General features: G+C 37.6%; 1 protein-coding gene across 5 annotated transcripts in view; it reads right to left on the bottom strand.

Annotated features, from left to right (window-relative positions):
• The window catches only part of KAT6B (lysine acetyltransferase 6B), a 101,418-nt gene that overhangs the window by 33,554 nt on the left and 54,317 nt on the right, over nt 1-13,547 (bottom strand). For 3 of the 5 annotated variants that reach the window (XM_063163828.1, XM_063163826.1, XM_063163827.1), the window contains exons 6-10: nt 12,439-12,571; nt 7,568-8,499; nt 6,507-6,628; nt 5,035-5,150; nt 2,921-3,062 (exon numbers count right to left, since the gene is read on the bottom strand). In XM_063163828.1, coding sequence (XP_063019898.1) covers nt 2,921-3,062; nt 5,035-5,150; nt 6,507-6,628; nt 7,568-8,499; nt 12,439-12,571 — 1,445 coding nt within the window. The remainder of the gene's footprint in view (nt 1-2,920; nt 3,063-5,034; nt 5,151-6,506; nt 6,629-7,567; nt 8,500-12,438; nt 12,572-13,547) is intronic. The other 2 variants (XM_063163829.1, XM_063163830.1) reach the window with 2 other exon arrangements.

The raw sequence follows: 13,547 nt of genomic DNA, 5'->3' as shown, positions 1-13,547 counted from the left end.
ACAAAAAACAAACAAACAAAACACATCAAGGTTCAAAAGAGAAATGCCCCAGTTTCTTCTTAAATAAGAACCCTCCAGTAGGTGCTAATTACTTTCCATTTTAAAGTAACCTCTGAGTATGTGGGTTTATTAAACAAAGTAACTTCACCTTTTAGCTGCTCAAGACCGACTTACCTCTTTCATTTTATTCCTGGAATGAAAATGAGTATGACTGGGTATGACTGGCCAATAACAAAAACGCACTAGTTAAAACTGCCTGAAATTTTGGTTTGCTAGAAGGCAGTGGAGTACAGCAACTTTTTAAAAAATCCCACACAAAGAAGGGTATTATGTTGAATCCTTAAGATGTAAGGCCAATAAATGAGTAGCAAATTACATATCAATCACATCAATGTTTTGGATAAATTAGACAAGACAAAATTTCCATGCCAGGCTAAAATGCTATTGAGCGAGAGAGGTAAATTTCCTGGCTAAATACTACAATTAGTCTAGGTATATTATGAGTGAAAAGAGTCAAGCTGTGATTCAGACAGCTACAGAAAAGCCAGACACAAATGCAGATTTCCTAGATCAATTAGGTACTTCCTGAAAGGCTCAGTCAAAGGCAACACATTTTTGAAATAATCTTAATAGAAAGGTTTGCCTGTACTGATGTTTTTGATAATGACAGCAGTTGTATTTCATTCAGAGAGAGACAAATGACAAACTGTGCAGAAAAAGAAGCCATCTTCTATTCTAATTTGTTTTGAGTAAAAATCCTAGTTACAAATCTAAGCAAAACCCATCCTTTTGGATATATTTAGGAATTTAAGGGAACATCAGTAGTATAGCTGCATTAAGTGGATTGAAGAAAAAACATTCAATGAATAACTACTGCTCCTTAAGGCATCAGGATAAACTTGTATACAGCTCTTAAGAGCCTATTGAATACATCAAACTCTCTCACAGCACACTCCATTGTCCAGGTGCTTTTTATTACTTTTCACACTTATTAGCAAGTGTGCAAATTAAATGTGAACACTAAGCAAGCAGAAATCACCACTGGCTAAGCCTGAAAATGCAAATTATGTGAGCTGTCTTTTTTAGTAAGAACATTTGTACAGAAATGTAAAAAACTTCTTAAATTTCAGGCAAACACAGCTTGTTCGTCAGTTTTAAATGTGAGAAGCAGGGAAAAAAGAGGGACAGCAAGCTCAAAAGGAAGCATCTGTCAAAAGTTGCTTGGCTACAGCATAATAGTAAGCTATGTCAAAGTCTGCTCTCAAATCTGTCAAAGTCATCCTCTGGGCAGAGGTACATAAATCACAAAATGCCAAACTTATTTCCATTTCTCTCAAAAACACAAAGCATGAAGGAAACCACAAACTCTTCACTCTGCCTAAAAGAAAATGGTTGCACAGAATTCTTGAAAGGATCTATGAAGAAGGACATCAACTAATGACTAAGTTTCTACAGCAGTCAGTGACAACTGACATTAACTTTTGAAATAAAAAGACCCAAACCAACGACATTTATTTCAGAAGGGTTAACACAAGTGCTTACTGAAGCACCCAAAATAGACAAAGGGAACAAAAGCAGTGGAGAAAGAGTTGGGACATTGCTTTCACAATACTTTGTTTTCCATGTGTTTCTTGCAGCAATCCCCCACCTTCCCATCCCTTTCTCAGTATTTCTCTGCACTTTATTTTCTTAAGAATTTTTCATTCACGTATTAGCAGTAGTTAATAGAAATAAACGAGAAAGCACAATTTGCCTATTGCAAGCTCCACAGTACTTAACACCTGCTAACAGAGAAAATCAAGTTATTTTAAACAGTCCAGGACAATTTCATTCTTGATAGGAAAAGAGGTAAGTATATTTACAACCTAAGTCTTTTGCTGGCAGTTCTTCAATATTTATAAAAACTGCTCAAGTCAGGAAGGACACAATCTTGATGCAAATAGTTATTTTTTAAGCACAAGCATAACCAAAAGAACCAAATACAAAGATCTTTTCTAACTTAAAAAAAGACTTCCAGACTGCATCCACCATTATTTGAACAGATAATGGCAATGACAAAGAACAAAGGACATTTATACAATTTGAAAATACAAGTTTGAAGAAGGATATGACATCTGCAATTAAAGAGAAGTTATCAATACATGCATCTCAATAACACTGTTGAGAAAAGAAGTCCTAGTAACCACCAGTCTTTTGTGTTATGACTGCCTGTAATAATGCTTGAGAAACTGGAAAATTAGAGCATAGTTTTAACTGCAGGTCTACTATTAGAAACACAGAATTCTCTTGTCCAGGATATACATAAAACCTCACACTCAAAATAAGTCATCTCCCAAAAGGAAAACATAGATTAATAAAACATAGATGAATAAATCCAAAGTTGAGGTTGTAGCATTTTTTGTATCTTAGGGCAAGCTTCTCAAACATCCAAAATGAAGGCAGAAGCACTCAGGAGCTACATTTTTGATTTCAGAACACACAAGAAGTTGCTTTACTTGCTTTTGTACTTTGGGAGCATCTACATTATGATCAGATTTCTCCCTACACCCAAGACTCTCAAGCAGCCAGAAATGCATGGGTGTCAAGGGGTACTTTTGCTGAGAAGGGAAAGGCAAACCATCCAAGATGAGAACTGCAAAGGAAGCCCTAAGATTCATGCCAGTCAAGTATCTTAAAGAGCTTGGCTAAGGCATGAAGTACAAGTAAAGAACAATCATGAAAGAACATGGCAGGGTAGAACAGACTTGGGAAGATGGATTTGTTTTTGCAGTATCAGCAGAATCTCAACTTGGTTTTGCAGTATAAAAAGAATCTCCAAGGAAGTGCTTAAGGATGTTAAAGTTCTCACTAGTTCTGCAGCTAGTCTGTAACATCTACAAACTGGTTATTTTCCAAAAGCTTATACTTTTGATACACCTACCTCAAATACTGAAAGGTCATTTCTTCTGTAGATTTCATTGGCTGGAGGATGAAACCAGCCACATTTCTCTGAGTGCCTTAACAAAATGTTTTTACTTTTCATGTATTTAAGACAGAATTCACACAGGTAAAGCTTTGGTAATCTGTAGGAAAATTAAGAAGATATTTTATACAAAAAGTTTGTTACATTCCATAAACAAAGTCACCACAAATGAAAACCTTTTCCATTCAAATATAAGGTATCATACATAAATGCTGCTAAAGCATAACTAAATAAGTAAATAGAACATTAGAGTGAATGATTAAACATTCACACACTACTCATCAGAAACAATCAGCTTCAATCAATCAATCAACCACATTGAACCTAATTCCATAGAGTTGTATTGTGGTCAGTTTGTGGTTCAGCCTCTGGCAGATCTCAGTTACTTCCCCCTTCCCACCCTAGCTTTTCCTGTGGTCTCCATCAAAGTAAGCACACTGGAGTAATACTTCAAATTTCATCTTTCCTGTTCCTAATAAATATAAAGGAAGCCCAAATCAGGATACAGGGGATCTCCTTCCCTTCAATTTTCCTTATTTTGCTTCTGGGGAAGGCTCAGAGATGACTTTTCTTCCCACTGTCTTCTAAATACTTGGGCAAGACAGCAAACTGGTAGGATTTCACCCCCTCACCTCCACCTAAGCTATCACTTTACTACAGAAGTAAGCCTAGAGTTCACATAAAGGCAAAACATCTCCTCTCCACAATCTCCACAGCACGGCAACAAAGACAAGTGCACTTCTAGGGAGGATCCAGTTCAGACTACATGCAAGTAACCCACATGCCCTGTGTTCCACATACCATCATAAACCACTCCCTTTGGTAATTTTTATGGCTTAGCTTCATTTTTAAATTACTGAATCAGTGAAAGACTGATCTAGAAATTAATTAGTCTGCAAAGTTTTAGAGCAGAGGACAATCTTTATCTGCTCTGAAGTTACTAGCACATGCTGGGATTACAGCCATGGTTTGCACTGTTCCACTAGCCTAAGGAAGTTCACCAACAACATAAAAAGTAGTTTGAACTATTTGTTCAATGATGTAATCCCACTGCACTCAACTGAGAGCCACAGTGCCTCCTACAGTGTCATCCCACTCTAGCCTCATACCAATAATTAGCCATCATTATGCTTCTATCTAAGATTCATTTACTTGATGGAATAGGTAACTCACCCTTTCACAATAAATTGAAGGAAAAAAACCAAAACTGAAATAAAAAAATTAACACTACAAAAACTGTGGTTATAATAGGAAATTAAAATGCTCTCCACACTTTTTTAGCCCTTGATTTCTATACAATGGATATATGACATATCCCTTATTCCCACCACACAAGCAAAAGGCAGTTTAGAGTACCACTATGCAACAGCCTTTTGGAACAGATCATGTTGCATGCTATAGTAGCAGAGCTTGATAAACATACAGTTCTGAATATCTTCCAGTGTGCCACAGAGACAACAGATTAATAAAACATTGATTTTCAGCACACCAAAAACTCTGCAGAGATCTGCTGAGCACATGTACTAGTCCAGGCTCTCTGCCTGACTCCAAGGTACACCCTTGCAAAGATGGTCAGAAATGGCAAGCTGTTACCACTTTTACTTCATTTCTTTTGCATGACATCTCCCCTGGTCCTTAGAAAAAAGGAGGTTAACAAACACTGGACCACAACCAAAAGCAATTTGTCTCAAGGGCAACAAGTCAGACATACCTCATTGCAACGGTGTAAGAAAAAGCAAACAAACAAAAAACAACAAACCAAAAAAACCCCAGACAAAACCAAACATATAAATGAAAACAAAACCAACAAAACAAAACCACAAAAATAAACCTTGAACAAAACCACACAGATACATGCTACATATTGACATTTCTACAGGACTAGGAAAACGACTTTGTATTGCATCTTTGATTTAGAACTAGTAAAAAAAGAATGACAAATCCCTGTTCTCAGGAGCATATTTACTTTTAATGGCTTTAAACTATAAACAGTTACAAAAGAGTAAAAATAAATTGCAATGTTCACATCAGAAAAATGCCAACCATGTATGGCAATCTTGACAACTTGTTACCTTGCATATTCCTGTGGGTAAGGTGAGGAGTACCAGGTCTGGATCTCGTATTTTCCAAATTCAATCACTGAAGGGTATCGCCCACTTGTTTCACCAGTGTTTTTACACCCAATTTTCTGTCAGGTGCAATTAAAACAAAGTATTAGTTATAGAAAAGTAGAAGAAGCTTCAGCTTTATATAACCAATTTCACCCACTGAAAGCATGAGAAACCTGAAATATCCAAATCAGTTGCTTAAACTCTTTAAACTCTGACAGAGAACAGAGTTTTTAAACAGAAAATACAAACAGCAAAAGCCCAGCCAAAGAAGAGGCACAACAGCGTCAAATCCTATTCTCTCACAGCACCTAGTGTGATGACATCCCTATAATTCTGGGGCAAACTCAAAGCTGTCCTTTTCTCAAAAGAATGAGAGAAAAGGTATCAGCACAACCCTTCAAGAATTGACCTCAAAGAGTCACGAATATGCTAACACTGATTTCAGCTATAAAACTGCATTTAAGCTGATGACTTGATGAAAATGACTGCTAGGCTCTAAAGGGATGGCAAAATATAGAATAGTAAGAAAGGTGGGGGAAACCAAGCCATTTCTATGTCAACTTTTAGAAACCTTACCACCTAACATTTTCAGGGACTGCATATGAAAGATAAAGAAAGCAAGTAGTGGGAACTGTTTCCATGAGGAAGCAGAAGTACAAGCTAATAAGGAAACTGAATCTTTAAACTCAATTTGAATTTGTTGGTTAACAAGCTGTGAAAGAAGACTGCAAAAAGTCATTGTCTAACGTCAGTTCTTGTACACTAAACCTGAAAAAAACCTGACTTCTATTACTGAAAAAAGTACAACACACAGCCATTTATGATGTCATTTTAAGAAAGCAGCAATTGAAACATTACATTCACTCACCTTCTGATCTGGGTTCTCACAGACACTGGTTGTTCATTTCACAGACAGAAAAGTAAAAGTCTGGTTCACTAGTCTGATTCAGCTCAAATATTATCACTGCTAGATAAAGTCTACAGTATTTAAACTCAAAGTGTGGTGACTAATCGAGTAAAATGAATTTATGGACTCGCTGAACCTGGTTTCCTGCCAAGCAGTATTTTCTGGGAGTGACTTAGCTTTTCAGAATATCTGCTTCATTTGCAGAGGAAAATCATTACTGACCAATATCCTCTCAGTCCTAACCAGGACATCAGCTACTTTTCAATTTTATGTTTGATCCTGTAGTCCTGTTTCCAAAATGCTCAAGTGTATCTTTCAAAATCTATTTTAAGTGTCACTTATCATCTGATCCATTCCAGCACAATGCCTTGTCTCCTATCTGCATATACAGTGTCTCCCAAACAGAATTCAGAGCAAGCATAATGCATTAGATTAAAATGAATATATCAGAAATGAAGATGCAGAGACTTTTTATTTACAGTTTATATTTACAGAAATAACTATATTTTGGCAACATGATTCTTACCTCCAGGGAAAGTTCTCGGGCCTGCTTAAACACTTCCAAATCCTCCTGTGTAACAGTGTCCTTGCTTCCCAACAGAAATACATCCGTATTTTCTTGTTTGATGCTTAGTTTGATTTCAGTATCTGTTATTTAAAACCAGCAAAAAGTTTATTCACAGACATGAAGGTTATATGTGCACTAGCACAGTGATACTACTAAACAGAATTGCAACTATGGCTGTTAACAACTCCCCATTCTAACCAAATTTGGGATTACTAAGTAACAGAAGTGAACCCTTCACCCCCCTTATTTTGTAGTTTGCTGCTGCACAAGGCATTTTTTGGTACTTGCTTGTTTGTCTGTATAAGCCTTTATAGTCCAGTTCTAACAAATTAGTTTTGAACCTCATGAAATGGAGCATATTTGATTGCTAGAACTATGCCACCTGACAAATTCCAGTATACTCTGAAAGGTATAAAATAAACACAGGAAAAAAAAAGTGGCCCTTAAAACTTGAAGATTAATGCTAAACTAAGCCTGCATTCAAGCATTATAAATTAGAAGGTTTTTTTTCTCAAATAAAAGTGATAAAAAGGTAGTTCACAGCAGTAGAGATCAAGTGTTGTGGAGACTGCAGCACGATGGAACTGTTCATGAAAAAGCAATGGAGCAGAGGGAAATGAATTGAAATGCCCACCGTTATAAGCACTGACAGCACACAATCACGATGACAGCACTACTGCCACAGGAAGGGCAGGGGGAGAACAAGGAGGTGGCATGACAAGTGGCTACTCATGCGCTACTACACAGCCAGAAGCAACATTATGAAGGCATTTGGGGCTCCTAGTGTCACTACAGATGCAAAAAATAAAAAAGTGGTGTGGTATTAGTCAGGGAAAAAAAAAAAAAAAAACAACCAAAAAATGTTTTGGAGATTTAGTCAGCATTAGATAAAAGGTCAAAGTTTTGTTGTTTTTGTATGAAAGTGAAGTAAGAACAAGAGAAATAGCTAAGACCTATGTGATAAGAGTTCTGGTTTTGGACGGGACGCAGGTTTGGTTGGCGCTTCGACCTTTGCTTACCATCATCCTGATCAGGTTTAATCCTTCCGTCTGTCAAGCTCCCCTTCCCTGGTGAGGGGGTCCCCATCTGAGGGGTCATTTTATACTTTAATCTGCCTAGAATCCTGTGCTTTTTAAAGAAAACTGTTCTCCTAAGGTGAGAAATTGCTTTAAAAGCATGTCCTCTAGACACACCCCATCCAGAGGCACAGGCATGAGACACAAATCTACTCCTAACCTCTTTCTTTCCACAGAAATGACTTTTAGATGTTGATGTGGAAGGTAATTCTGGTTTACTACACAAGTGCTTGAGGGGTGCATAGCTTGGGTGACTCTTTTTTCGAGACCGTTCATGAGTGGTATAGATATGAGAGAGTCCATCAAAGAGTCCCTTTAGCTGACTGCTGCTAGGAAGGCTACTAAAGGAGGGTATGCTTGACTGACTGGAAGAACTTTGGGGAGAGTTAAAAGAAGCCAAAGTGCTGGATTTTTGAGAACTGGGGCTCCGACCAGAGATGGGGACTGGGGGTAAAAGTGAAGAAGGTGGAGGTTTTAGCTTTTGTGTGGTACCTGTAGCCAACACAAGAGAAGTGCATGACTGTTTCTGAGAGACCTTTTTCCTTGGACGATAGTGCTTTGAAAAGTCTATTATTTCACCTCGTGATCTGCGACCATCAGGTGATGGTGTAAAGAACTTAGTAAGGCCATCAATGAGACCTTTGGTTTTCTTGTTAACTTTAAGTGTAGAGGCAGATATGTAGGTGGAGGTGGTGGTGATTTTGGTGGTGGCACCAGGCCGAGTGGGGTCTGTAACAGGCAATCTGCTGCTTGAATCCTTCACAGATGCAGCATGACCAGATGAAGGTGTGGTACAGACTTTAGTCTTTTGACCCCTACCAGGTGACCCCCTTCCTGTGAATGCATTCACGGATCCTTCATCACTGGTTACAGACCTATGCAAAAATTTGAAAAATAAAAATCAGCATTCAAAATCTTTACTGTCAAATAGCACTATAGTTTATATAAGTTACCTGGAGCACTGTACTCAAAAATCTCTTAAGAAATTTAAAGACACATACATTCTGGAAATACATTTCAATCTATGGCATAACAATCACCTTTTTTCCCCTTCTCCTTTTTGTTCTTCCTCCCCTCTTATCTCTAAAAGACAGTCCAAAGACACATAAAAAGTGCTGGCATAGCAAGATCTTCCACGTATAGAGCCTTCTCATGTACTTCTAGGCATAGCCAAAGTGTGCCTCTTTGGAAAAAATATCACTACATCATGCTTGTACAACTACTGCTCCGTCACCATAGAGTTTATTGTACACACAGAGAAGATGAATGTTTTCACTGTTAATAGGATATCAAAACAGTTAACTTCAGACTACATTTGCTTAAACTGTAGAGAAAGTATATTAATCCTTCAAAGCAAACAGTCAATCTTCAAGAAACTGCTTTTTTCCCCACACTCTTGTTGGATTATGTAAAACATGGCAATAAAAGTTACCACCAAAGACCTAAAAGCCAAACAAGGTAGTTTATTAAGAGCATTACAACAGAACCAAAGAAAGAGACTCTTTAGACATTAAAAATAGCAAAAAACAGAAATAGCAAAGGAAAGGAAAGAGCAAGACTAACCAAGGTGCATTTGCAGAAGAGCCATGAACTAATCAGGCCTAACACAGACGGTGTTAGGAAAAAACAGAGTAGTGAATCTTATTTAAATGCTAGGAAGAAAAAGCGCATACTGAAAGCCAACAGTTGTGAGAATAGAATTACAGGTTTAACTAGTTGCTAATAACTGAAGAGAGGAACTACACTGCAAAGTAGTACATTCGAGCATACAGAAACAGAACTTTTGAAAATATAAAAGAAATAGTTATCAGGACATACAATCAAATTACAAAGCCAAACAAAGTACACAGTGGTATCACATGCTTTCTTTCATTCCCTTTTCCATCCTGCTCTTTGAAGTTCACTTATTTACTTTGCAGCAGAAAGTTTTCTTCGACAGACTTCAGTATCTCAATTAAGAGGGTAGAAGTAATTAATTGCAACAGGTTACTTCTAATTAGGGATTCCACAGCCGAGGGCTACCATCTGGTTACTGACCTCCAAGGGCCCACCAGCTTAAGAATCAGCCCTTCTTCCACCCACACATCCTTAAGTTTGGTTAGTTCCTAAGAGGCAACAAAACCAAAAACTGCTAAATCTTTTGAATCCTTTGGTGTCATACACATAAGTCCATCCCAAGACCTGTTCTCAGTGCCAGATGTGGGAACCACCAGCAGTGCCAGAGGCCAGCACACACCTGGTTTAAGTTAATCTTACACAGTAATTTGCCTGTGAAGGGCTTCCAACAGATGGTCAACAGGCAAAAAATTATTCCAGTACCACTTGAAAGATTTTCTTTGTACTATACAAGGAGTAAATGGCATTGACTACCCTTCCTGTGTTTCATGTGACTACACACTTTTTATGTTTGACACTATTGTCTTCCGTACTCCACAATCACTTTTAAATAGGATTTCATGCCAAGGAGTCTTTTCTCTTACTCTATCTCTAACCACTATTTTTCCAAAGCAAGATTGCTTTGTTTTATATATGAGACACTGAAGTAATAGAAATGTGCTGGCAGTATTGCAAATATTTATTTTACACAGTGCTTCCCAAGCACTCCTGTAACATGCTCATGCAGCTCACATGCTACAAAGAAAATCTTTCTGAAAACATTAATAATCTTCATATAATACTAAAAGAACTTCTGCATCCTTTAGCATGATGTTCACTGTAAAAGTTGCAGCTCAACATCTCAACAGCAAAACATAACAGGAAAACCCTCATAACATTCCCAACCTTTCTATTACATGTATGAGGAAGGAGGAGAAGCAGAATTAGTGTCCAGGGGTACATTGCTGCTAAATCCACCCCTTGGGAACCCAAACATGCATGACTGCAGAGAAGAGAGATGACGGGACTGTATTGGAACCGGTCCTGGTTCTGGTCAGGGCAGGGTGAATTTTTGCAGTAGCCAAGGGGAACATGTCCAGGACTCAGTGGTTATTCTGTACCACCTCATGGGCAGGAAAAGGGACTCTCTTCCAGGGAGAAGGGGTTCTTTGCAGTTGACTAAGCAGGGAGCAGCTGGGTAACACCATGCCAAATAATCACATGTGAATTGTTTTGCCTGTCTTGTACACTTTGTTATTGGTACTGTAGCTGTTACTGTTTGCTTTCTTTTCTCACTCCTGTTTCCAGTAAATTGTTCTTATCTCAGCCTGGATCTTTACTTTTTGTGCCTTCAATTCTCCTCTCCAGACAGCGGCAGGAGGAGGGGGAAGCAAGAGAGCAGGAAGCCTCAGCAGTAGCACTCAGGTGGGGAGTATCACTCCTGAACCACAAGAGAGCCCAAACCTCCAGCTCAAGGTTTATCTGTTTTCAAGGGTAAATAAAACCAGAGGTACAAGTAAAGCCCAAGGCATAGCTGCAGATATAGGGAATATTTTTATTATGCACACACAATGATATATAGAAATCTCAATGACGTTGAAATTCCTAAGCTATTTATTCAGGAGGAGAATGGAGAAGTACAATGTTTCACTCAGTCTAACAGCATGGTCTCACCAGCCAGTACAACTACATCTTTTACTTTCATGTAGTGTCATACTTTATTCCTGTCCTGAACTACTTTACTAGAGCAACATACACTGAACTTCAGGACAAGAAACAAGAAGGCAAGACGAAAGATTCTGGAAGAGAGAAAGGCAAAAGACAATACAGAAAGATGCACAGCATCAAGTAAATCAACTTGACTAGTGCATTATAACTGCAAGTACTTTTCCTTCTATCTTCACATGTGGGCTTCACTGGCTTCAAAAATCCTTGTTTTGCAAAATGCCAAGTTTTACAGCAGCTCCTATGCAACTCTGAATAATACAAGACAGGTTTTTAAACTGTAGAGAATAATGTCATAATGTACAGAATGAGTAGTTGGTAGAGTCAGAAAGCTTTTCAGCTGCTCAGTTGACATAGCCAAACAGTTAAATAATACTTAAATAGGGGCAAAAAAAGGTGTATGTGGCTAGGAAGATGTGTTGGAGGGCAACATGCTACTGTAGCTGACACAGAATCTGTTCCTACTTAACACTCAGTGTAAAATCAACTCAGTATTTCAACGCTACTTAAACAATCCTCTAACCAAGACTTCTAATCTCCAGCTACAGTGTTTCCTGGGAAGATAGATGGTAAAAAACACTACAGCACACTCTTGTTTTGGATCAACACAGTCCCAAGAAGCAAGAGGAATTGCAATCTCTTTTCCTAGTAACTGGTAACAGGTTGACAGCAGAATTCAAGTAATCATCTTTTCCAGAGTACCACTGAAACCACAACTTCTCTGTTACTTGTACAGTTTGCTTTTTGGAATGGGTTTTGTGAGCTGATATTAACAAAGTAATTTTTATAGAGTTTTCAAAGGGCTCTTTGAGCAGAATGGTCTCCTGAAGTCGTCTATCATAGCTTGATATTATCCACTTTGTATTCTGTAGATACTACAATTATCTGAAGCTACATTTCAAGACAGCTGTGGCATATGTTATTATATAGAAGTTTATTTGCATCTGCTATATGTAGAATTTTTGATAAAAATTATGGATTCTGAAAAGTCAAGTTACCGTAATTTTTTTATCACCACCTGACATGACACCAAAAGCACCTACTATAGTATACAAGTTATTGAACATTGGGCTGAAAGGCACATAGAAAATCACTCATTATCTGTTTTCCCCAATTTGAAACAGAGTTAAAAACTCTGCTTAAACATATATGAAACTCTTATCTGACTACATTCTCAGAAACATCTAAAGAAATAAAAACCAAGAGAAACTTACAACATTCGTTGCTTTAATTTATTTTTCGGTCGTCCAATAGGTTTTGCATATCGTCTCCTTATTTGCGCAGCCTTCTCATGAAGCAGCTTTCTCCCTTTCTTCTTTGGTCTACAGACCTGGCAAATCCACATCCCTATATATAAAAAAAGTTTAGTTAAACACAGTTTATCTAATCTGTACTGCAGGTGTGTACCAACATACATACCAAGTATATACAAAGTCAGCAAATTATCTCTTGAACAAGATATAGGCAAGGGAATGTGGACAGAAAAAGTGATCCACCTCTATCTATACTCTGAAATTTTTAAAAGCAAAGTGCTCATGGAAAGGAGGATACAAGAGGCAACAAGAATCACAGGAAAGATTATGAGCAATTAGGTTTCTAGAAGAATTTCTGTTCTAGCTTGTCCCTCCTTATACTACCTAGATATTTCTCCATACAGAATTAAGACAGGGTAAAAAATTTACATGTGTGATACAAAGCCACTGAGGTAGAGCATGCTAAATATACTACTTCACACCTATGGTATATTTGTTTTCATACACAACTTGAATTTAGCATCCTTTTAACATTAGGTAGCCAAACATGTATTGTAGATGAGGCTGGGGACTGGGAGGGGAGGAACTGAAAAAAGTCTTTAATGTAACTTTAAGATTAAATAGGAAAAGCCATAAAGATGTAAGAGCAGAAGTGAGAGGTGCCATAGGTAAGAAACGTAGAGATTAGAGAACCTGAAGACACATGCATTTTGTTTTGTTTGCCTGTTTTTCCAATCACTCCTACAAAAGGCAGTAAGAAAAATCTCTTCTACATGTTCCAAGAACTTCTTTGTCAGTGTATATACTCCAAGCATTTAAACAGTCTTTCTAAAATTTCATCTACAATAACTGGGCAACAACTCATTACACAGTGAACACATCAGGTGAACTATATGTAGATATTTTTTATTTTCCTGAGGAAAAAAAACCCTCATATAATGACAAGTAAAATTTCCTTTGATATGAATGAAATCATACTATTTATCGCTGAAAATAAAAACGATAATAGCATGCTTGACAGGTTTTGTCACTTAATACAAGACTGCAAATGGAAGTACTGTCATGGAAAG

The sequence above is a fragment of the Melospiza melodia genome, chromosome 9, assembly GCF_035770615.1.
Source record: "Melospiza melodia melodia isolate bMelMel2 chromosome 9, bMelMel2.pri, whole genome shotgun sequence".
Classification (NCBI taxonomy): domain Eukaryota; kingdom Metazoa; phylum Chordata; class Aves; order Passeriformes; family Passerellidae; genus Melospiza; species Melospiza melodia.
This window is presented reverse-complemented; position numbering and strand designations above follow the sequence as displayed.